General features: G+C 48.3%; 1 protein-coding gene and 1 long non-coding RNA gene across 7 annotated transcripts in view; one reads left to right on the top strand and one right to left on the bottom strand.

Moving 5' to 3' along the window:
• NFATC2 (nuclear factor of activated T cells 2) overlaps positions 1-16,718 on the top strand; it is a 137,614-nt gene extending 120,896 nt beyond the window's left edge. For 3 of the 6 annotated variants that reach the window (XM_027623363.2, XM_027623362.2, XM_027623367.2), the window contains exon 10: positions 12,386-16,718. In XM_027623363.2, the coding sequence (XP_027479164.1) occupies positions 12,386-12,441 (56 nt within the window). In that variant the 3' untranslated portion in view covers positions 12,442-16,718. Of the gene's footprint in view, positions 1-5,393; positions 5,482-12,385 lie in introns of all 6 variants that reach the window. The other 3 variants (XR_003524841.1, XM_027623366.2, XM_027623365.2) reach the window with 3 other exon arrangements.
• On the bottom strand, positions 3,867-10,746 carry LOC113938163. The gene is made up of 5 exons (XR_003524842.2): positions 10,556-10,746; positions 10,242-10,387; positions 7,566-7,646; positions 4,392-4,576; positions 3,867-4,205 (listed from the first exon to the last, which is right to left on the bottom strand). It is a non-coding gene; the product is annotated as an uncharacterized LOC113938163 (long non-coding RNA).
• Positions 16,719-25,066: the final 8,348 nt, after the last annotated feature.

Below are 25,066 nucleotides of genomic sequence, written 5' to 3'. Positions count from 1 at the left end.
GATTCAGGCCCCCAGCAGTGTGTCTCCCTGCGAGTCTACCCTGGGGTGTGAGCCCCTGTCCATGGCGCTCAGCCCCTGCACTGAGCGGTCTGTGGCCCCCGCCCTCAGGGGCTTATCCGAGGCTGCAGGTGTGCCGTCCCTGGAGGGCGGAGCGGGGAGAAGGGGCTCTGGCCTGGGGGCCCCAGGCAGCAGTTGAGGCTGGGTGTAGACAGAGAAGTAGCATCCTGCTGCGTAGAGCGAGGAGAGGGGGTCTTCCGGGCCCGGAGCCGGACTACATGAGGTGTGGTGGTAGTGGGAATGCTGGGGCCATGACAGCAGCATCTGCTCCTCATTCGCATCCTGCCACGGACCAGCCCCATGACCTTGGACAGCCCTTTAACCTTGGCTGCTTTACTACGGATGCCTGCCATGTGAGCATTAAGTGGAGATAGAGGAAGGTGGTCTGGCAGAACAGTGCTTGTGGGCCTATCTTAGCTCAGGCTGCCATGAATTTTCCTCCCTGTTTGAGGCTGGAAGTCTGAGATCAGGGTGCCTGGGCCGTCGGGTTCTGGTGAGAGCCCTCCTGAGATGGGCGCCTTCTTGCTTTGTTGGCCACGGGCAGAGAGAGCGAGTATACAAGCTCTCTGCTGTCTCTTCGGATGAGGGCACTAATCTCATTGTGGGGGTCCCACCCTGACGACCTCATCGACTCTAATCACCCCCCGGCTCTGTCTGCATGTATCTTAGGGACACCTGGTGTAAAGTCACACACACAGTCCTTGCCGGTCCCTTGGACAGCCTTTGAGTTGAGACCTTTAGGACTGGGTTTGGTCCTTGCTCAGACCTGGTAAAAATTTCTTTGCAAGAAGCTAGTAGCTTTTTTGAGCCTGGAAGGAGTGGGCTGGGTGGCCCAGGGGCCCTGATTTGTCTTGTTCTCACCCACCCCACAGGCCCTTGGCTGAACCAGGAAGGTGGAAGGTTCTTGGCCCTGCACTTGCCTTCTCCCTCTCCAAGGCAGGTGGGCTGCCAGGGCTTGCCGAGTGAACCGGGGGCCAGGTCTACACCCTCAGGAGGCAAGTCTTACGCCAACCCAAGCTAGAGGGAGGTGGACATGGTTGAAATCTTTTGGGGGGGGGATTTCAAGACAAAATGCGCAAGACAGGGGGTAGGTATCATTGGAGGGAGTGCAAAGTGGTAGGCCTCCTTACAGGACCACGGGCTTGTGTTGGGCTTTGGAAATGTGTGGATGTGTTGGGAAGGTGTCCTTCTGGGGGATGGATTGTGCTCTGAGCTGGTCAGGGTAGATGTGGGAGGATACAGAATGATCTGGAAGGTGGGGTGGGGACTGAGCTGGAAGAGTCAACTAAATATCCAGTGAGTCCTTCCCAAGCGGCAAGGCCCATGCTGGTTTTTGAAGGCAGGGTCTCATGAGCCAGGCCGGGGGTTTCAGGCCACGAGGAAGTTTGATGCCATTCTGTGACATGAGGAAAGTGGCCCAGGAGGGAGGTGCTTCTTACTGCACCAGGCTTCCCTCTGTTAGCCCCCCCTCCCCAGCCTCCATCCCGTCTCTCACCCGTAAGCAAGGAGAAATACACTCCAGTGTCTTCGTGTAAGCGTTTGGTTAGTTCCTTCCATCCCCAAAGAGAAAAATGGCTTCCCGAACAATTAGGTATTTATTTTATCATCGCATTTGCGGTCCCAGGCTGATTTGTGGGTTTGGATTGCTGTTTCTTTCTCGAATCTCAACTGGATGTAGTAACAAGTGCTTTTCTTTTGCTTCTGTTTTGGCCAACAACTTATTTTGCATTGCCTGCTTTGTGGCTGATGCCTCGCAGCAGAGGTTTGGGGTCAAGGCCATGATGAAATGGCAGAAGGACAAGGAAGCAAGCCGTGGTTTGTTTAGAATGCTTTCCTGCCTGTGGTTGCTACCTTAGAAGCCATGTGGTTGCTCGCCAGGAGAGGTGCAACGCAGCTGCTTGAAATCAGAAGTAATAATTCTGCTGAATTGGAGAAAAGGACTGGGCCGAAGGGGCAAACCCAGCTCAGGTCTGAGTTTCTGCAGTCAGTTTGTCCTTCCTTGTAGGGCAGCTTAGCCGAGAGAAAGTCCAAGTTGTTTTTCTCTAGACTAAGCTGATGTGGAACCCTGGAAAAATGGGTAGGATGATAGTCATTTCTACTGTGGTTGAAAGGGACATCGGTGTTTTCATCGTAGGACCATCAAACTGAACGCCCCTTGGACCAGTCTCTAATTCCTGTTGGCTCCCCTGACAACAGATGCCATCTGATTCCACCCCACTTAGGGACACATCCGTGAGCTTTCAGGAGACTGGATGCTAGTGGGAGGATTTGTCAAGGTGACAGATTCTTGGATCTGTGTTTTTGCACTTTATCTGTTGATACCATGTGCTTGCATGTTAATTATTAGTGTTGATTAATCAGTGAAGCACTTCCTGCCCCTAGCCTCAGTGATCACCTAACCCACAGCACCAGTGGAATGATTCACCGATTTGTGCCTAGTGTTGTAAAAATGCAACATCACCGTGTTGGTCTTTATCTGTAGCCTCGTGAAAGACCACAAAATGGGGGCAATGATTCTAGGACCAGAGGCCCCTCTCCTTGGCTTTGGGAGGGTTTGTGGATGTTACCCGTGTAACTCTAAGCATGGCCTTCTCTCTTGCGGTCCCTTCCATATTACTAACAACTGGCCAGAGCAGTCATACTGATCAAAGGAACCGACTTCCTTTTGAACCATGTAGGGAAATAGAGTCCTATTCTTGGGTACCGGAGAGCATGGTTAGGCCAGGTCTCCATCTCCTTTCACATCCTCACCGCTCACTCTCCCGTCTTTCTTCTTTAGGGGACCCTATTATGGAGTTTATAAATACCTATGAATAAGTCAGAACATCTTATTTAATCCACACAGCAGGCTTGCCAGGGAGGTGTTCTTATCCCCAGTCTGTGGCTTCGCGAGAGGCCCTGAGAGTGACACAGATGTCCCTTCCAGATTGCTTTTGTTCCGGAGGCTCCTGCCTTTTAACCCAGCTCCCAGGGCAGCCTGACCATCTTCCAAATGTAGGGAGCCTGGGACTAACGCCCCTGGAGCTGGGGCCCTTATCAAGCTCCGCCCAGTGCAGGGGGCTGGTCCTGCCCAAGTTGCTTCATCTTTCTGTGCCTCAGTAACCTGACCTGAGCAATGGGCATCCCACCACCAATCCCCAGAGATGGCGTGGGAGTTAAAGCACCTGGATAGCTGTCTTCAGGAGAGAACAGCTGACTGGGGCGGCTGTGGGGGGGGGGGGCGCGCGGGGGTGTGTGGCTGGGTCTTGAGCGGAGTTTGGGGTCTTGGATGGAAACAGGCTCTTCCTCTCCTCTTGGCACCTCCGTCTTCCCACCAAGAAACAGACAATTAAAGAGTGAAACTTCATGACTAAACAGGAAGTTGCACCTCAGAAGGCCACAGACAAACCAGTCAGTCTGATGCTTTATAAATTCTCTGAACACTCTTGACAAGAAGCAGGGAATGGAGACAGAGCCAGACTGGCGTTTTGGGCACCGGCTGGCTGGTCTTAAGGGCATGGTACCTGGGGTTCCCCCTTGATTCGGCTCACTGCTCCAAGCATGTGACCTTGGACCTGTACATGACCCCCAAAGCCGCCTCAGGTGATTTGAATGGGTGTAGGTAGACAGAGGGAACACATCTTGGCCCCGAGGGCACCTTGGACCTGGTTTCCGGGAGTAACAACTGAGCCAATTGCTCTCCCTTGGAGGCCAACAGGCCCACCTGCTGTTGGGCAGAGACCAGGGGTCCCAGCGCAGGGTCAGGGAGACAGGGGAGGGGCCAATGCAGTGATCGAGATAGGAAGCAGTAGAGGCTGCTGGTTTCCGGGTATATTTTGAGGGTAAATCCAGAAGCATTTGCATATGGAGGGAAGTGGGCTGTGACCAAGATTGGCCTGAACAACCGGAAGAAGGGAGCCGGTTTCCTATGGTGGGAACAGGTGGTACAGGGCCACGGTGGGGGGCCGTGGAGGGGAGAGCAAGGACTTTGGCTGTGTTCAGTTTGAGAGGCCCGGTGGGCAGTTAGATGTCTGAGTCTGAAGTAGTCTGAAGTTCAAGGGTGACGTCTGGGGCTGAAAACACTAGTTTGTCAGGATACAGGTGGTATTTTTAAGGCCCCGAGGGAACGGTCTGATAGTGCCTTCTGCTCTTGGGTTTAGAATAAGCCACTGTGGAGTAGAGAGAGGGAAGTAGAGTGAGGAAGCTGCTATAGGGCCACAGGCACCCGGAATTTGGGGGGGAGTGGGCCTTTTTGCTTCAGGAGATGGCCTGAAATGCATGGTCCAAACTGTGTTTACAAAGGAGGAGAGGTGAGCTGATTGTTTTGTCCTGCGCCTAACCCCAACCAAACCAACCTTGTTGGAGCCCAGCGCTGTCGGGAGTTCAGGCCTGTGATTGCACCACTGCTGGAAAGCTCTCATGCTTCAGTGTTCTCCACCTTGAAGGGGACATTTCAGGGAGTCCGTGCTTTCCTTCAAGAGCATCCTGGTTTACCTACCGATGCTGACAAAGCTGCATCTAGTAAAAGTTGGATCACTCCCTGTAAGAAATGAATCCCAGGAACGGTTTCTAATTTCAGGCACTCAAAATGGACCCTGGCCTTTGACTTTGGCCATTTAAAGGGGATCGTGAGAACAAGTGGTTTGAAAGCTTTGACATGATGTGGCTGTAGGGGGGGGTGTGGCTACTGAAATTGAAAACTTGACCGAAGACAAAGGCTTACAATGTAGACTGCTCACGAGTCCTTTTTAAGGGCCTTCAGTGCTCGGACTGGGTAGGAGCTATAAAAACAGTTACTTTTTCTCTTCGTCGGTCTCATGAATTTGCATGCGCACTGAGGTTATGGCACATGGAAGAAGGTAACAGGGTTCAAATTTAGCCTATATAAAAGCCTGAAGCAGGATGACTTTTGGGTAGATTTTTCATGAAATTCTGATTTCTCTCTGACTGCAGAAGCTAGCACTTTAAAATATTATCTCTTTGGTCGGCCCTGAGTTGCAGCTCCAGGACATATAGGCAGCAGGGCTGTTTCATGTAGCTTAGGAAAAAAGAAAACCCACCAAAACCTTGCTGATGCACTTTGAGCTCAGAGACCCTCATTTCTTTGCACCAAGTCCCTCCTCCCAGGGACTATTAATACTGGTTTGGGGTTAATTCTGGCACAGTTGTTAAGATGATAGAGAATGTGGGCTTAAACTACAGCCAGAGGGTTCAGTTCTGTCCTGGGTTCTGAGTGGCCCTCGGCTAAGGGATGATACTCATTAAATGGATGATATTAACATGAGTTGGAAGCATAATAGAGGTCAAAGGTGATTTTTTTTTTTCTTCTCAAAAATGGTTTTGCAAATCTTTTTCAGAGCTGATAGACACACACCTTAGCTGGATACAAAACATATTATGAAACAGAATGACTGTGATCTTTGATCCGAGAAATCAAAGTTAAAGGTAATTGACATCTTCTGCTTCTCCTTTTGTTTTCCAGCTGTGTGTTTCCTTAACTTGAATTACTTGTAGTAGAAGAAAACTTTTCCAACCGTCCTCACAGACACCACTTCCTGCTCTTAAGGGCTGGACCCCACCGCTCTGTAAGGGGACACCCCTGGGGGACATCCCTGAGACTGGGAGGTTGGGGATGAGGCTCTGGGAATTTGCATGTTCTGCCAGAGGTCCTCCCGTCCCAGGAAGAGCGCAGCCAGGTCGTGTTCCTACATTTGAAAAGTCCTGCTCTGCAGTGGACCAGCTCCCTTTTGGTTTTGTGCAACTTTGCTCGGTGTATATGGTTAAGTAAGACTCTGTCGGAGGTGGGGCATTCTGCACTGGGGAATGAGAGAAGGCAGGCAGAGCAGGAGAGCTGGGAAGCTACTCTCGAAGTCCACTGTGCTTGGTTCAGGGTAGAGCTGGTTTTCCCATCGAGGTCAGCAGTGCCCCTGAGCTAGCCTCAAGCATTAGACCCCCCGCCTCCGTGGACTCTGGATTCTGGGCCTGCAGACAAGAGCCCGGGAGCTACTGCAGACTCCACAGCGCAGGGCTCAGGAGACACCTGTGGGTCAGTGAGGCTTTCGCTCTACTGCACCTCAATTCCCGGAGCCTCTGACGTTCTGGTTAGAATCCACACATGCAGTGGCCCAAGTGTGGTGAGCCCTCCCCCGAAGTCAGCCGGTGGTCTGGGGGGTGGGGATGGGGGTTAGAGGCTTCCTGACCTCTCTCCGGCTCCCTGGGCTATGGCTTTTAAATGGCCCCTTTGTCAGAGAAAGGGGGCTCATTCCATCAAGGCCAGGCCCAGAGGAGCGTGTTCGCATCACACTGGTGAATTTTACTGCGTTTGCAGAGGCCCTGGGCGGGGAATCCCAGAATCATGTTGCCCAGAGGGTGGGCTCTGCAGAGATCCCAACCCTTCCTGGGAGCAGCACGAAAGGGGCCGTGGGGGAAGGGGGTGCTGCTCTGGCACCTTCTCCAACAGGGACTATCGGACACTGTCCATAGAAGCAACGCTACCCTGAGCACATTAGCAGGACACGAGGTGCCAGACTCCCTCCCCACGAGTCAGGGTGACAAACTGGCAGCTAAGATGTCCGTGCGGAGACTATAAGCCACTTAACCGAAGTCCTTAAGGGCCTTTTAAATGTGCTTCTCCCCTCCCTGGTATTAGCACTTGGCAAAGTTCTGACCTTACGGGGGCCTGGGAACTTCGGCAAGCTGGCTCGGTGTCTTCAGGGCCCCAGGGGGATTTACCAACTTGTAACTCGCAGACCCCACCCACGCTTTGGGCTTCAGGCCTGGCAAGGTTGTTTTTGTTTTTTTTTTTTTTGTCTTTTTCACTGAGCCTCTAACTTCTGGCCTGGCCCCTGTAGAAAGTTCTTCACTGTTCCCAAGTGCCCCTAGAGCAGGCAGGGATGGATGGAAAGTTGCTTAGCAAGCAAAAAGTAGAGCCCTGGGAGAGTTCTGTGCTCAGAGGACAGATCATTTCGGTTTTGATATTGAAGCCACAGGAGAAGGCCCAAGGCCACCAGGCACCTTTCCTTCTTAGCCCCTTTCCACATGCCAGTGGGGAAAACAGGCCCGGTGCTCACTCTTGGCGGTCCGAGCAGCTTTCCCCACAAGCAGTTGGGACGAGAGGCGGCAGTACCCAGGGCCCACTCACGTGCTTTCTGGTCCAGCCTTCTCGCCCCGGGCATGTGGGCTGGGCTGGGCTGGAGGGGAAGGGTAGTGGGGACCGTGGGGGAGCCGCACCCCTCCTGGCTTTTAACCTCTTTGACCTTGGAGGATGCAGCCTCCCCCGTTCCCATCCAAGCTTGAGGAGTGTCTTTCTGGCTGTGGCCTCTGTGGCTGGCCCCAGACTCTTCTGGGCACTCACATGATCTAACCAGATTTTAGAAAACATGCTTGAGGTTTGGGAGAGAAGCAGGATGGGGTCTGTCCACTCCTTCCTGTTGTTGCTTTCTCGGGGGATGGAGTTCCAAAGTCAGCAATTAAGGGGGGAAAGGCCTAGAGTGAAAATGGCTCTTAACAGACTTTTAAATGGCACCTACCATAGATCCGTGTGGTTTTCTCTATGCAACTCTGAGCAGCCATTCTTCTGCAAGGTGAAGCTTGAGAATCTCTGAGCTCAGCTGAAAGAAGGAAATCAGCATGCAAGTGTCTGGCCCTTCAAGTGAATCAGAAAAGTCCTAGGGCAGAGTGGGATGCTAACAGAAACCCAGGTTTTTAGAAATAAACACCTAGAATTGTTTGATGAACCCCACTCGTAGGAGGCATTGACGGCTGCAGTTGCCACGCCCCAAAAGTAGGTTAAGAAAACACTGCTTTCCTGTTCATCTCTGCCCTTGGTATAGACTAGGGGTTGGTACACGAAGCCTCAGGCCAGTTGGTAATTGGCCTGTTCAAATCTGGCCCCCTGGCCTGTTATGGTCAAATAAAGTTTTATTGGCACATGGCCATGTCCATAGGTTCACATTGCAGTCGATGGTGGCTTTCACACTACAACAGCAGAGCTGAGTAGGGTGAGGGGCCGTCTAGCCCGTAGTGCTGAAAATATTTTTATCTGGCCCTTTGTAGAAAAACCTTGGTGATCCCTCGTGTATTCTTTTTATGCCTACAGCCATGTATTAGAATAGTTATATTTTTATTATGCTATCAGTTTGATTTTTTGGGGTTTTAAAGAGAAAAATGTATAATTGTAATAATATTTATATCTGTCAATCTTTTCCTTTCTGGTTTCAGCCTCAGGGGTCAGGCTTAGAAATCACCCTGAGGTGGGACCCACGTTCATCAGTGTTTTCAGCACAGTGCCTCGCTCTAAGGGTGATAAAAGGTCAGGGGTTCTTGTGGTAGAGGCAACACCATTGGCCTCAGTTGTGTTCTGAGAAAGTGATACTTGGTGACCACCTTAACCACTCAGCACATGCCCTTCTCTACTGTTAACTTAGCAGAGGCTGTCCTTACCTTTTCCGGACACACAAGACACTGAGGACCTCAGGGCCACGGAGGAAAGGCAATGACTACTGAACTTAACAGCACAGTCTCTTTATCAATTGTGTAGCCATATAGTGTTCCGGTTAATATATGGGCCCTGAGTTCAAATTCTGATCCTGTCACCTGGTATGGCTGGTGATTGCCTATCTCCATCTATAAAACAAGGATTGTATTACTAGGTTTGGTATAAGAAAAACTTAGCATTTATTACAGTGCTTGGAGCATGGTTAGCCTTCAATAAATATGAATGGCTTATATTCTTTTGTAGCAAAAAGGCTCCAGACAAGTAATAGACTGGCAACCCCTTTGTCGATTGGGTGACAGGAAAATCCACTTCCCCAAACCAAGTGACGTAGGCTGATGGTGTGGGATCCCTGTGGGGGGCTGAGATGCATGCATTAGCTACCTGCTGTGTGCATGGTGCTATGCATAGCACCACGGGGATACAGGTTAACTCAAATAACCTGGTCCAGGAGTTTGCAAGCAAACCATTTCGAGAATTCAGTATTTGCTTTTGGAGGGAGTGAGGGCCCAAGGGTGAGAGTGGGAGATGGCTTCCAGGAAAAGGTGGCATTGGAACAGGGGCAGGAGGGAAGTCAGGGTTGGGACAAGGAGAGGGGCTATTTGGAGAAATGCACATGGCCCAGTTTGAGAAGAGGTGGGAAGAAAGATACAGAGATTGACATAGGATAGACGCTCAAAACATTTACTGAATGAACGAAAGTAGAGGGCTGACCCACAATCTGGCGCTCAGACCTAGGACCTGAGGCTACTTAACCCCTTGCTGAGCTTCCTTTTTCTCACTAAGTGTCATAACCAAAGCACTAGCTGGTCAATTGCAGGAACCAGTGACTGGAGAAGACAGAGGGAAAGTGCAACTGGGCAGGGCTGGGGTGTGCACTCTAGAGCCCCCAGGCAGCCTTCCTGGAGGAGGGGGGTGTGTGCAGAGCCTTGAGTGAAGGAGTGAGGAGAAAGGCATTAGAGGCCGTGGGGGAGGCAGCCAGGGCAGAGGCCTAGTGGGGTGCAGGTGAAAGCCCACGTGGCCAACCAGCGGTGGGAGATGAGGGTGCAGGGAGCTCAGACCAGCTTGCAGGGCCTCGAAGAGAGCAGGTGGGGCCCAGAGCAGGGTTTTTGCATCAGGGAGACCTTAAGAGGGGCAGAGCGAGGGAGTGAGACCAAAGCCCGAGAATGAAGTGCTACAGGGCTGAATCTGGAGTCCCTCTTCCCCCTAAAGGACAAACTGGGGCAAGACCAAGGGAGGGTTTTCATGGTGGGCCCCGGGGAATTGACTCAGAAGGCAGGGTGGCCTCGCTTACTCTTCCAATACCCTTGGCTGTGAAGGGGAGACCTCCTACAGGCAGGACCCCCGGCTCTGGAGGAAGCGCTGGAGCAGAGACCCTCCAAGCTCCCAGACCCGTGGGGCTGCACTGCCCTGGCAGCCACCCAGCTGGCTCTTGTGCTGTCGAACTTTCTCTCCTTGTTCACAGCCAGGGGAGCATGCTGTGAGGTTTCAGCAAGCGAAGGTTCCTCTACCCAGAGAGGTTTCTGTGGGGTTCGAGGCCTCCCTTGGGGGCCTGAGTGCTCAGCCGCCTCCCCCCCCCACCCCCAACCACATGAAGGGCTGAGTACAGTGTCCAGAGCTTTTCCAGATGCCACTGTTAGCTTCGACCCAGAAGTCGCTTTCAGAGAGCAGGAGGGGAAGGCCGCGTGGGCCTGCTGGCCGCGTCTCCTACCTTCCGGCCCCTCCCCGGCCTCTGCCTTCTGAGAAGGGAAACGAGCCTTCAGTGAGGGCTGGGGTGACAACATGGCTGCCTCCCGGGTAGCTGTAGAAAGCCGGGGCGATGGAAAGTTTCCCGTTAGGATCGACTCCTCTGGTTTCCTAGAGTGAGAAAACAGGAAGCCCTGCAGAATCCGGGCTTTGAAAAGCTCCCTGTGAAGCCACGCTGCCCCCGCCCCCCAACCCTGGCATTCGGCTTTCCCTGCTGCCTCCCTGCCCGCCCTCACAAAGGCCTCTCGGCGGACCAGGCCCTGGGGGGGGGGGGCGCACCCCAGGGCGGGTCTTAGGGCGGCCGTTCTTCGTGCGGTTCCTGCCTGAGGGCCCCTTGGAGTCAGCTAGGCTGGTGCCTGGTATACAGTAAGCGCCCAATGAATGTTGGTCTGCTGACTATGACTTCATCCTGGGAGTTGCTCCTGATGGACCCACTTGCACAGTCTGCCGTTGTCATAGACGCACCCACATCTCGGCACGTCTAAGGCGAGTATCGAACGCGCACTGTATTGCGAGCGGCTGCCCTACGCTAGCATTGTCTCCTCCGGGCTCCTCCGCACCCCTAGAAGCACGGGGACAGTGTTATACACGGTTTACAGATGGGGAGGCTGAGGCAAGGGTCAACCAGCGAGGAGGCAGTAGAGGTGGGATTCGAACCCTGGCTAGCGGGCTCCAGTGCCCAAGCGCCCCCCCCCCCCCCCCCCCCCCCCGTATCTGAACCGCAGAGAGAGGTGCTCAGCTGGTTTCCCGTGCAAAGCGAGGCGCGCGTGCGCGGAGCTCTCACTCACAGTCGCCCCGGAGCCTGGCGCTAGCGGGACCGTAGGCAGCAGCCACTGAGCACCGTCTCCCCGCGGGTGCGAGGAGCTCGCACGGACCTCCGTGCCGCCCAGGGACTGAACGGTACACACGCTTTGTTTCCTCCTCCGCGAGCTGGAAGGCACGAGGCCCAGGGAGGTAAAGTCACGGCGCCCTTGGAGCGAGGGGGCCGAGGAGCAGACGCACCGCCTGCTCTAAGGCCACTGGCGTTTGCGCTCCTCTCCTGGGGGGCTGGTGGACTCCCTCCCCGCGGGGGTTTCTGGGAAAAGCACACTGGACCTCGGAGGGCTCAGCTTGAACGTGGGGAGAGTTTGAGATGAGATCTCAATAGTTAGAGACGGAAAAGCAAGGCAAAGATGAAACACCCAGTATGAGGCTTGGGGCAGGGCAGCGGGAGAACTTGGGAGACCTTCCGTGGCACCCAAAAGGGGTCTCCCTCCTCTCCTCTCCTGCCCCTGGGACCAGTCAACCCATCCCACTGCACAAACCGGGGTGGCTACACACCTTAGGGCAGGTGTGCACCTCTGCCTCGGGTCTGGGCTGCCACTGAGAGTAACTTTTACCAAGAAGGCCAAAGGAAACCTTTTTGCCGCCACCCCCCCCCCCCCCCCAACACCTCCCTGCCTTGCTACAGGAACCAGGGCCCTGGATAAGGGGCCAAGATGGGAGAAGACAGCCAGCTTCTTGATGCCAGGGGCTGGCATCCCATTCCCGGTTCCCTGCTAGGAATTACACGGTCCTTCCTGGGGCAGGGGGTAGCCGAATTTTCCAGACCCCTCGGAGGACATTTTCCACTTCTGAAGGCTCACAGTGTGATCCTTCACTAGTGGGTGGGGGGGAAATTCCTGGTTGTGCTGAAAGAGATTTTGTCTACACTGATGGCTAGTCTTTGAGGTATTCCCATGTGCTCTCTTTTGAAAGGTCCCTCTTCTGAGAACTGTACACTCTGTGGGTCAACTATGGTTGAGTCATGTAGTAGGTATTTTCTGGATGCTATAATAATGGAAGAAGTTTGGTAGTCAGCAGAGACACAGAACATCCTTAGCACCTGCCCTCTGGCCCAGCACAGTTTCTGCCACGATTTTTAAAGTTACGTTCACAAACACCTCGAGCACAAAATATTCTCATCCACAAAAGAGAGCAGAGGAAGAGGTTAAAAACTGTCAGAACAAGAGCGTGTTTTACAAAATAGCCCCATTGTTTAGGTTCTAGAAAGCTAAGCTGATCTGTGTTGTTGGTGCCCGCTCACTCGCCCCTTCTCTCTCTTCTTTCTCTTTCTCTGTTCTTTTGTAGTTAATGAAATTATCAGGAAGGAGTTTTCAGGACCTCCCGCCAGAAATCAGACGTAGAAGATGCCATTAGCAAGACACCTTCCGTATCTGACCCCTTGGAGCCTTCCACTGCCCTCACCTTCTGTTTCCTTTACTGTACATCTCCTGGCCCGGAGGCCACGCGCGGGACAAGGTCCTGGCAGAAAGCTGACTCTCGATTAAGGAGCTCGCCACCTCTCTGTGTAAACACCAGAGAGAACACTCTGCCTTTTGATTTTTGTTTTAAACCCCAGAGAGCATCTCGGTTGACTTTCCTGGTGTCCCATCCAAAAACCTTAAATGCCTGCTGACCAAACACACAAGACAGCACGCTGGATCGGCCCTGAGAACGGAGTGACCAGAGCTTGGGGCGTGGGCTGGGCTGGGGGATGGAAGATGTGGGCCCCTGTGATTAAACCCCAGCCCTGCGTTCATTTTTCCAGGTCACAGTTACAGCTCCTGTACCTTTTGAAGGAAAAAGGAGTTTTCAAACAGAGCCACCCAAGGAACCTGACCCGAGCGAGCCTGGCTTCCGGGCTGAAGAAAAAAAAAAAACCCAGAAGCCGGACCGTCCTCCTTAGGGACCGCCGAGTCCCGGCCACGGTCGGTCCACAGCTCCCACCTTATCTGTCAGTTTTCTCATTCTGAAGCAAGGCTGGCCCACACAAGATGACCCGTTAAAACGCAGCGTTAAGTTATGACCTGTGTCCACATTTGTTATTTTTGTCTCCGCTTCAAAAAGCCGGCCCAAGACAGCTGGAGAGGGGGAAGCTCTCTGGGCCCGCTGCCCTTCACCCCTGCAGGGAGTGGCGGGACCCGGGCAGGGACCCCAGGCTGCGGCGTGAGCACCTGGCCGCTGCAGGCCTGCAACCCGATGCCTTTCGGCTAGTCTCGCTTGCTTGCTTCTTCGCGGCCGGCGCGCTTTTCTATAAACTGGTAAAGAAGAATCTCAAGCATGTGCGTTGAATTTTGAGAAGGAATCCTGGAAGAGCTACAGCAACCAAAGGAGAAAAAGAAAGCACGTAAACAGCGCAGGTGTTTTGTGAAGCATGAAACGAGGCAATCAATGGGCAGGCCTAAGTGTTTCTCTGAGTGGGTTCCCCCACGACAAGGGTTAAACTCCCTCTCTGGCCTAGTCTCCGAGTGGGACAACAAGCTCAGGCTTTGGCCCTAAAGTTGATTTTTTTTTGGCCTGAATCCATTTTAAGTGCCCCTCCGTCCCAAAAGACGCGTCTGCATTAGCTGCTTCATCCGCATCGAAGAGCGTCTACCCACGCGCCTGCCTCAGTTGGAAGGAGCTCTGCCCAGACCGGTCGTGTGGTGGTTTTCTGCCCAGGTGTCTCTACTGTGCACACCGAGTCCTCAAGAGTCTTCCTCCTTTGGTGCAGTTTCTGCAAACACCTAAAACTCTCAAAGTTCTCGGCCGGGGAGTTTTTCATCACACAGATGTGTTCCTGTTGGCCTTTATTGTGGACCCCCTGGGACAAGCCAGAGATTCATTTTTAGCCATTTAGTTTCTTCCCCCGTAATCCACACAGGATGTACATATTCCTGGCCCTCTTCGAAAGGCTCTTCTTAGGGATTTCTCAGTCCACTCTGCTAGGTAGAAGCCGAGGAAGAGAATCATGGCCTCGTTAAGGGCTCGCTGTGGGTTTTCTGAGTCCTGGCTTCCTTGACAAGGTGACGCAGAGGTTAAGTCTTCCCCACAGCTTGGCCAGGAGCCCGAGGCTTGGCGGCTACGGCCCGGAGGGTCTGGTGCTCCAGAGAGTGGGAGAGAATGCCCAGGGTGTGACCTTTCAGTGGAGACCTAGCATTTAGCTTCCCCAACAACTGGGGACCTCTCTCCAAGCCCAGAGTTTGGCAAAATGCTCTTCTCTACAACATGCCAGTAAGAGCTTGACTACTGCTGCAGAGCTTCTGGGATGTGAAATTCTCCCTCATTAGTAAAAAGATTCCTTGTACCAGCAGCTTTACCTAAAGCATTCTCTCTCCAGCAAAATTGACTTCACGGAGGAAGAGTTAAAAGTATTTGGTGAGTGATCTGTTCTCACTTGACCTGGCTGGGAACCTTAGCCTTGTTTTTTTTTTTTTTTTTTGCACATGAGGGAATTTGGCCTTTCCTCAGTTATCTGAATGTTTTACCCAAGTGCCTTCCTGCTATTGTAGCAAAGTCTCTCTGCTTCGTTGTGCCTGGACGGGGAGAACAAGGGCTAACGTGTTTTCCATCGATCTTCCATCTCTGTCAGGGAAAAGGGCCTCCCGCTAGTTCAGACTCCTGTACGTGTGTGTGTGTGTGTGTGTGTGTGTGTGTGTCTCTAACGCACACGCAAGCTTTTTCTAAGACCTCCTAGCTGGATATTAGAGGAAGCACTTTCATAAACAACTATACCAAATAACAAAGGAAAGAGAAACCAAAGCATTAGTTTTGAGACCTAAACAGGCGAGAGAATGTGTATTAGGAACCGACAGCGATCAAGAAAGTTTGGTCAGTAACAAATGCCAGGAGGAAATTTTGCCAAGAGGAATTGCTCATGAAATATTTTCAGTCTGGGAAGAGGCAATAAGATCCTCTGAGAGAAGGAGAAAAATAAGGATGTCTAAGTGGTAAAGATGTGTGTGTGTGTTGCACGTGATAGAAGGATCTCAGGTCGAGGTTTGCACTTGCTACATCCAAGGTAAATATGTAGCACCGCCAACAGGAATCTACCATGTTGCTGAATGTAGTAGTTTCCCAAGTCTGCAAGTCTTCCTGTATTGTACAAAAATACTGCTGCTTGATAATATATAAGAGCGATCGAAATTAGTAGGTTATTAAATTTTATTTTCTTATCTGTATGTTTATGCTTTTTATCTGTCCTGAAAATATCACACCCCACCCCCTGTTAGAATTAGAAACTATTTATAAATGGTTGAAATCTTTTTCAAGTGTTTCTTTTTACATATGTTGTTGATTGTCTCCCCCTAAGGGAAATGATGTATTCTTGAAATTGTGTGATTCATGCTAGCAAAAAAACAAAACAAAACAAAACAAAACAAAAACCAAACCAAAACAAAAACCAAAAACCCACCTCCGAGTCTGTCAGTCACCTGAGTCTTAGAAGAAAGCATCTCTGGAAACAGGGATGGTTTTGTGGAAGAAGGAACGCTCTAATGGTTGCTTAAGAGGACATGGACTTCAGCTCTGAGCCTTCGTCTGGTCACAGAGGAGAATTGTAAAGTGTTGAGATCCCCCAAAGCAGTAGCCTAGGAGGTGATTTTGATTTAAAAACAAAACTGCCTGTGTTGTAATGGGATTCTGGAAGAGTTCATGTTCACATTCATAGAACCCTCAGTGCAGGCTCGTGTTTACAGAGCTGACCAAATCCTGGTAGATAACCCCTCGTACGCATTATCCAAAGGACCTGCAGAGTTTTCCAGCAGAGACGCACCCTAGATGAATCGGGTTGATTTCTTCTAGAAGCTGGGAAACACTGATGTGGCCTTTCTTGTTTACATCCAGGAGCCAAGACGTCGGTCTCAGGAAGCCAGCCTTGGCCAGTGTGGGAGCGATCACATTTAGACAGATTGGAAGCTGATGTGTTCTAGTTGTCACTTGGAAATAAAGGGAAGGCTGAATGTGTTTATTTTCATGTCAAACACTTTCCAAGTGCTTTCTATTGTTTGGAATTGAAACTCTGTCAGAGGTCCGCTTAACAGTTTTGTTCGCGTTTACAAGAGTCATGGGGGTTGTGACATTCTTGACAAGCTGGGGTAAACTTTCCCGCACTCATTTTTTGGAGGGATAACCCTTTAGCAGGTGCCCAACACATCCCAACCTCCCTCAGAGATGGTCCCTAAGCAAGCCCCTCTGAAAAGGAGATGGGGTGCTGGAAAAACAACATTGAACACTCGGCCTTGATGCATGTTAGCAGACCAAACACCTGCCTGGCTCAGGGTTTGGATGCACTGGATGCAAAGCCGTTTCCAGCAGAGCACATCCTTTCAGCATCGTGATTGGCATAAGCAGACAGAGGCTGTGGTTAGGACAAGCTTAGCATCCCGAGCATCTTGTCAAAGAAGCTTCCTTACTCCCTTTGCCTCTACAGCCCTCAGAGGGGAGAAAATGTTGACAATGCCCGAGTTAGTTCTCCAACAAATAGCATGCTCTCCAACGGGGTGGTGCTGGAAGGCTTCGGTTTTTAAAATCTTGACTGTTAAAGAAGTTTGAATACATCACATTCCTATGCAAAACGTTTTTAATCTCCAGTTTAATGTAGTTTATTTTTGCTATATGTAAAGTATTTTTATACGGCTTGTATCATGATAGTTTAGCAATAAAACAGTTGAAAGAAAGCAATGGCTACCTTGGTGTATCTTTTCTTCTCTAGAGAGGCTGCTCAAATTTCCCCTTGACAGTTTGAGTTCATATAAGGAGCTTTGGTGTGGGTACATATACCCTGAATGTGTTCAATCCTCGTCTGAGTCCTAGGAGGTAGATGCTCTCTGTTTCTTATCTTACGTTAGGGCTCAGAAGCCACTTGCCCCAAGCGACGGAGCCACTAGGTCATCCTGGATTCGTCCATTTCTCTCCCTCTCCCATCATAGAAGCTCTGCTATAATCGGTCCCTACACCTGTTTAGAAGCAGCATCCACGTCAAGGTTTAGAATGTCCACCTTGGGCCAGCTCATGGAAGCTTCCAGAGCATTCAGAGCCAGCTGGGTTGAGCTGGTCACTTGAAAGGAAAAGCAGTTCTTTGCCTGAACATTTTACCCAATTAAAAAAAAGTCTCTTTTACCAAACCCACCAACAGAATTAGATATTGTAAATACTAGAACTTTCCAGCTGGCTTCCTCCTTACAACAGCTCCCCGCCCTCCACCCCGGGTGCTTTAGCTATTAAGAGGTTTGGAAGTAATCACTATTCAGGTCTTAATATTGTTCCAACATCATCCACTGGTCAGTGCTGCCCTTAAGCCCCGGGGAAGCCGGATCCCTGCCCCTGCTTCATGACCACTCTCCCACACCATGGCCCTGCCTTGGGATGCCTTTCTTGGGCCCTTTCCAAGCCCCCCTTCCAGGGTCTGGAAGCAGTAGTACCATATGGGTGCAGTGTCCCAAGCACACACAGGGCCCTGCATGGGTTCTGGCTACTGGAACCCGTGGTCCCCTCTAGCGGCTAGGACCAGCTAGTTCCCATTTCTGCCCTTCAGAGCACAAGGTCAACCAGATGCCCCAAAGAGCTCTACAACCCACACCTATGGGGTCCAACCTGGTTTCCAGAAGAGCTTTGTTGTGAGGAGTTTAGTTTTAATTTTTTTGTGGGATCATGTGAAATTGGGTCACCAGAATGGTGCTGAAACATTGATTTGAGGAAGTCCCAAATTGCTTATGTAGACAGGACCCGCATAAAAATAATTTCCCCAGGCCCACACACACTATGGGCAATTCTGCCCCCTTACAGTTTTTGCTGTAGCTGTGTATGCCGGTTGGGCTTAAATTAACTTCATAAAAACTTTATGCTGCTTTTCCTGAATAGAAAATCACCTTAGGCAGAGGACAAGGTTAAAACTATACAGCCATTTAAAAAATAAGTCTGTGTTCTAGGTTTATATCTGACTCACACTTGGGAAACACAAGTCAACCTGTGCCTCGATTTCCCTAGATGTAAAATGAGGATAAGAACAGTCCCTGCATCATAGGCATTAACATTGTTAACTTAATAATTAGCTATTGATACAATATCCAATCATCTGGCAAACTTAAGATTCACCTAAAGCTGGACCTCATTTTCCTAATGTCGGGAAGAAAGCATTCAGAGTTCTGACAATAGGTCTCAAACTTTTCACACGAAATTGTTAAAGCCAAAAACTTGAACTTACCCAATATTCAAATCCTGAAACAAAAGGGAAACTCACGGGGGCATCGAACTTCTCTGCATCAGGGCAGCTTAGCAAATCTGTGAATGTCTCTTGCCTCATGCAACAGCATGATGTAGTTTTGTTCTAAGGAGTGAAAACACAGCACTCGCTTAGTAACAAGTGGGAATCTGAAGAAGCAGTAAGACAAGAGCAAAGGAAATGCTAACTACAACATTTTCAGGTTCATAAATTGGAAGGAAACTGATTTCTTGGCAGGAGCAGGTTGAATATGAAATAATCCTGGGAAGGGGGCATAAGCACAGGGACCATTAAGAAATGAAGGCCAGACTTCTGGGGAAGGTGGCAGAGCAGGAGGACCCTAAGCTCGCCTCGTCCCACTGACAGAACAAGGCAACAACCACATCGGGGTAAATAACCCAGAAAATGACACAAAGAAGGGCAAAGGAGACTCTCCACAGCTAAAGGTAGAGAAGGGGCCACATCAAAGGGTAAGAAGGGCAGGGACACAGTCGGGAGCTAAACGGACCCATGGGACTGTCCGCTGGAGGGAGGCCACAGGTGCATAGCGGGGAGAGAAACAGACTCTCTGACTAGGAAGGCTGCATGAGAAAGACCAATCCCCGTACCATTTGGCTTTGAAAACTGGAGGGGCCAAATTTCAGGAGTTCTTACAATCCCCTGGGCTTAAAACCTAGAACTTTAAAAATCAACAGGCTCTGGCAGAGCTGGGGGGAGAGAGGAAGCTGAGTCCTTGCCCTTAAAGAGACAGCACAACAAACCAGCCTTTGGACAGAAAGTATAGAAGCAGCAGTTTGAAAATTGCTTGTGTTCTATGGGAGGGAGATCTGTTTACTAATCTCAGAGCTGGTGCTGGAGAAACAGAGACACTTCTTCAGGAACAAAGGAGCTGGTGGGTGCCATTTCCCTCCCCCTGCCCTGGAGCCTAGACACCTATGGGAAACAGCAAGGCCACAACAATCCCTACTTAACTTGCTAACAGCGTGCCCTGCCCCTGCGTCCTCCTGCGGACACATCCCTTCTACCAGGCCTCTGCCCCAGGTCTCCTCCCGCAGCAGACTCCTGCAAATCTTGCTTCCCGCCCCCCACCTGCTTCTGGGGATCTGCCCCCTCCAACCCAGCCTGCCGCCATTGGGGGCTACAGGTCCCCTCCCACGGGTGCGGACCTTGCTGTCACCGCATGCCCCGCCCCCACATTCTCCTGCAGTTCAGTGTGACTACATCTCCAGCAAACACCTGGTCTGACTCAACTCAAGCCCAACGTGGCCCCAGACTGGTCCACTAATAACACAGCTACCAAACCCCACCCACAACAGGCGAAAAGAGCCATTGCAGATGACTGGACTGAAGGCAAAAGCAGCTCAGCCACCGTAGGGCACATGCAACACACACAGGAGACACCCCAGAAGCACAAAGTTCTGGTGAACAGGGAACATTGCACTGCAGGGCACTACAGGACCTCTTTTTCATGAGGCCACTACTTGCAGGAGTAGGAGACCTAGCTGACTTTACTAACACACAGAAACAGAGGGGCACCTGGGGGCTCAGTCAGTTAAGCATCTGACTCTTGATTTCGGCTCAGGTCACGATCACAGGGTCGTGGGATTGGGCCCCACATCGGGCTCCACACTCAGCAGGGAGTCTGCTTGAGATTCTCTCTCCCTCTTCCTCTGCTCCTCCCCTTGCTCTCTCTCGAAAAATAAATAAAATCTTTTTTTTAAAAAAAGAAACAGACACAGAGAGTTTGACAAGATGAGGAGACAGAGGAATAGGTCTCAAATGAAAGAACAAGGCAAAATACAGCAAGAGACTAAATGAAATGAAGATCAGTAATAGCCTGATAGAGAATTTAAAGTAATGGTAAAAAAAATACTCATTGGATTTGAGAAAAGAGTGGAGGACCTCAGTGAGGCCCCTAACAAGGAGACAGAAAACATAAAGAACCAATCAGAGATGAAGAACTAAACTGAAATACACTAGAGGGAATAAATGGTATACTAGAGGAAGGAGAAGAATGGATCAGTGACCTGGAGCACAGACTAATGGAAAGCAATCAAGCTGAATAGGAGAGAGAAAAATAATAAGTGACAATAGACTTAGGAAATTTGGCAACACCATTAAGTATAATAACATTCACATTATAGGGATCCCAGAAGGAGAAAAGAGAAAAGGGGTCATAAAATTTATTTGAAGAAATAATAGCTGAAAATTTCCCAAATCTGGGGAAGGAAACAGAAATCCAGATCCAGGAGGCACAGAGATCCCCCAACAAAATCAACCCAGGGAGGTCCACACCAAGACACACACTAATTAAAATGGCAAAAAGTAGAGATAAAGAGAATTTTAAAAGTAGCAAGAGAAAATAAAGCACTCAGATACAAGGGGAACTCCATGACGCTATCAGCTGAATTTTGAGCAGAAACTCTGCAGGCCAGAAGAGAGTGGCAGGATATATTCAAAGTGCTGAAAGGGAAAAATTGGCAGCCAAGAGTACTCTCACCAGCAAGGCTACCATTCAGAATAGAGAGAGAGAGAGAAAGAGTTTCCCAAACATAAAGGAATTCATGACCACTAAACCAGCCCTACAACAGATGTTAAAGGGGACTCTTTGAGTGGAAGGGAAAAACCGTAAGTAACAGTAAGAACAGCAGGAAACACAGAAGCAGTAAAATCAAGTATATCTATAAAAACCTGGGGATCCACAAAATGAAAGGACACAAACTATGATACCGTACACCTAGAAGGTGGAGGGGAGAGGAGTAAAGGATGGGTTCAAACTTAAGTAACCATTAACTTAATATAGACTGCTATATGCAGAAGATGTTCCATGCAAACCTAATTGTAACCACAAATCAAAAACTAGTAATTGATATGCAAAGAACCAAAAGAGAAAGAACCCAAGTATGCCACTAAAGAAAACCAAACTGTGAAAGAAAGAGAAGGAACAGAAACGAACAACAAAAACAACCACAAAACATGGGCGCCTGGGTGGCTCAGTCGTTAAGCGTCTGCCTTCGGCTCAGGTCATGATCCCAGGGTCCTGGGATCGAGTCCCACATCGGGCTCCCTGCTCGGCAGGGAGTCTGCTTCTCCCTCTCCCACTCCCCCTGCTTGTGTTCCTGCTCTCCCTGTCTCTCTCTGTCAAATAAATAAATAAAATCTTAAAAAAAAAAAAAAAAAAACAACCACAAAACAAACAAAATGGCAATAAATATCTGTCAATGATTACTTTGAGAATAAGTGCAATAAATGTTCCAATATAAACACTTAGGGTGACTGAATGGATTAAAACAAAAACAAGACCCCCATCTATTACGTTGCCTACAAGAGACTCATTTCAGACCTAATGACACCTGCAGATTAAAAGCAAAGAAGTGGAAAAGCATAGATCATGCAAATGGAAGTGAAAAGCCAAGGAAGCAATAGACTTTAAAACAAAGACTGTAACAAGAGACAAAGAAAGACAATATATAATCATAAAGCGGACAATCCAACAAGAAGATATAACAATTGTAAATATTTATGCACCCAACATGGGACCACCCAAATACATAAAGCTGTTAATAACAAACATAAAGGAAGTAATCAATAGTAATACAGTAATAGTAGGGGACTTTAACACCCCACTTACAACAGTGGCTAGATCATTGAAACAGAAAATCAATAAGGAAATCGTGGTTTTGAATGATACATTGGACAGATGGATCTAACAGATATATTCAGAATATTCCATCCTAAACCAGAAGAATACACATTCTTTTCAAGTGCACATGGAACATCTTTCAGAATAGATAACATATTAGGCCACAAAACAAGTCTCAACAAATTCAAAAAGGTCAGAGTCATACCAAGCATCTTTTTTCACCACAATGCTATGAAACTAGAAATCAGCCACAAGAAAAAAAAATCTGGGGAAAAGGCACAAATACATGGAGGTCAAGTAATATGCTACTAAACAATGAATGGGTCAATGAAGAAATCAAGGAGGAAATCAAAGAATACATGGAGACAAATAAAAATGAAAACACAATGGGCCAATATCTTTGGAATGCAGCAAAAGCTGTTCAAAAGAGGGAAGTTTATAGCAATACAAGCCTACCTAAATAAGCAAGAAAAATCTCAACCTAGCCTTACACCTAAAGGAGCTAGAAAATATAAACAAAACCCAAAACCAGTAGAAAAAGAATAATAAAGATTAGAGCACAAATAAATGAAATAGAAACTAAACAACAACAATAGAAAAGATCAATGAAACCAGGAACTTATTCTTTGAAAAGATCAACAAAAGAGAAACTTTAGCCAGACTCATTTTAAAAAGAGAGAGAGGACTCAAACAAAAGCATACATGAAAGAGGAGAAAGAACAACCAGCACCACATATATGCAAAGGATTATGAGAAAATTATGAAAAATTATATGCCCACAAATTAGACAACCTAGAAGAAATGGATAACTTCCTAGAAATACACAACCTCCCAAAACTAAAGCAAGAAATAGAAAATATGAACAGACTAATTACCAGCAATGAAACTGAATCAGTATTCAAAAAATTCCCAACAGGGGGCACTGGGTAGCTCAGTTGGTTAAGTATCTGACTCTTCATTTTGGCTCAGGTCATGATCTCAGGGTCATGAGATTGAGACTTGAGTTGGGCTCCGTGTTGGGCGTGGAACCTGCTTAAGATTCTCTCTCTCCCTCTACCTTTGCCCCTCCCTGCTCTTGCTCTCACATGCGCTCTAACAAACCCCCAAAAAACTAAATTAAACAAAAACAACAACAAACTCCCAACAAACAAAATTCCAGGACCAGATGGTTTCACAGGTGAATTCTACCAAAATTTAAAAAAGAGTTAGTACCTATTCTCATCAAACTATTCCCAAAAAAATAGAAAAGAAAGGAAAGTTTCTAAATTCATTCTGAGACCAGCATCACCCTGATACCAAAACCAGATAGACACTACAGAAGAACAGAACTATAGGTCAATATCTCTGATGAACATAGATGCAAAAATCCTCAACAAAATACTGGCAAACCAAACCCAACAATACCTTTAAAAAAATCATTCACCACAATCAAGTGGTATTTCCTCTTGGGATGCAAGGGTGGTTCAATATTCGCAAATCAATGTGGCACATCACATCAACAAGAGAAGGGATAAAAAACCATATGATCACTTCATTAGATGCCGAGAAAGCATTTGACAAAGTACAACATCCATTCATGATAAAAACCCTCAACAAAGTAGGTTTAGAGGGAACACATCTCAACATAATAAAGCCCTTATATGAAAAACCCACAGTGAACATCATACTCAATGGTGAAAAAACAGTTTTTCCTCTAAGGTCAGAAACAAGACAAAGATGTCCATTCTCACCACTTTTATTCAACATAATATTGGAAGTCCTAGCCACAGCAATCAGACAACAGAAAGAAATAAAAGACACCCAAACTCATAAAGAAGAAGCAAAACTTTCAGTATTTGAAGATGACATGATAATATATAGAGAGAAAACCCTAAAGACTACCCAAAAAACTACTAGAATTGATAAATGAATTCAGTAAGGTTGCAGGATACAAAACCAATATACATAAATCCACTGCATTGCTATACACTAATAATGAAGTAGCAAAAAGAGAAATTGGGAGAACAATCCCAGTTACAATTGCATCAAAAATAATAAAATAAATAGGAATAAACTTAACCAAGGAGGTGAAATACTTGTACTCTTCAGGTATAAAACACTGATGAAAGAAATTGAAGAGGACACAAATGGAAAGATATCCCGTGCTCACAGATTGGAAGAACCAATATTGTTAAAATGTCCATACTACCCAAACCAATCTACAGATTTAATGAAATCCCTATCAAAATACCAACAGCATTTTTCACAGAACTAGAACAAGTAATCCTCAAATTCGTATGGAACCACAAAAGACCCCAAAGAGCCAAAGCAATCTTGAAAAAGAACAAAAGTAGGTATCATAATCCTAGATTTCAAGATACATTACAAAGCTGTAGTAATCAAAACAAAATCAAAATCAAAAGTATGGTACTGACATAAAAAGAGACACATAGATCAATGAAACAGAATAGAGAGCCCAGAAATATACCCATGATTATATGGTCAATCTTTGACAAAGGAGGCACAAATATGCCATGGGGGAAAGACAGGCTCTTCAACGTATGGTGCTGGGAAAACTGGACAGCTACATGCAAAAGACAGAAACCGGACCACTTTCTCACACCACACACAAAAATAAACTCAAAAGGGGATCAAGGACCTAAATGTGAGATCTGAAACCATAAAAACCTAGAAGAGAGCACAGTAATTTCTCTGACATTGACTATAGGAATGTTTTTCTAGATAGGTCTCCTGAGGCAGGTCAAACAAAAGCAAAAATAAACTATTGGGACTCCATCAAAATAAAAAGCTTTCGTACAGCAAAGGGAACTATCAATAAAACTAAAAGACTATCAAAGATACTGAATGGGAGGAGGTATTTGCAAAGGACATATCCAATAAAGGGTTAGTGTCCAAAATACATAAAGAACTTCTACAACTCCACACCAAAAAACCCAAATAATCCAATTAAAAATGGGCAGAAGACATGAACGGCCATTTCTCCAAAGACATACAGATGGCCAAAGGACACATGAAAAGATGCTCAACATCACTAATAAATCATCAGGAAAATGCCAATCAAAACCACAATGCGATCACCTCCACACCTGTCAGAATGGCTAAAATAAAAAAAAAAGACAGAAAACAACAAGGGTTGGCATGGATG

Source organism: Zalophus californianus, chromosome 8 (assembly GCF_009762305.2).
Source record: "Zalophus californianus isolate mZalCal1 chromosome 8, mZalCal1.pri.v2, whole genome shotgun sequence".
Lineage (NCBI taxonomy): Eukaryota > Metazoa > Chordata > Mammalia > Carnivora > Otariidae > Zalophus > Zalophus californianus.
The sequence above is the reverse complement of the archived record's forward strand: the minus strand, read 5'-3'. Positions and strand labels throughout refer to the sequence as shown.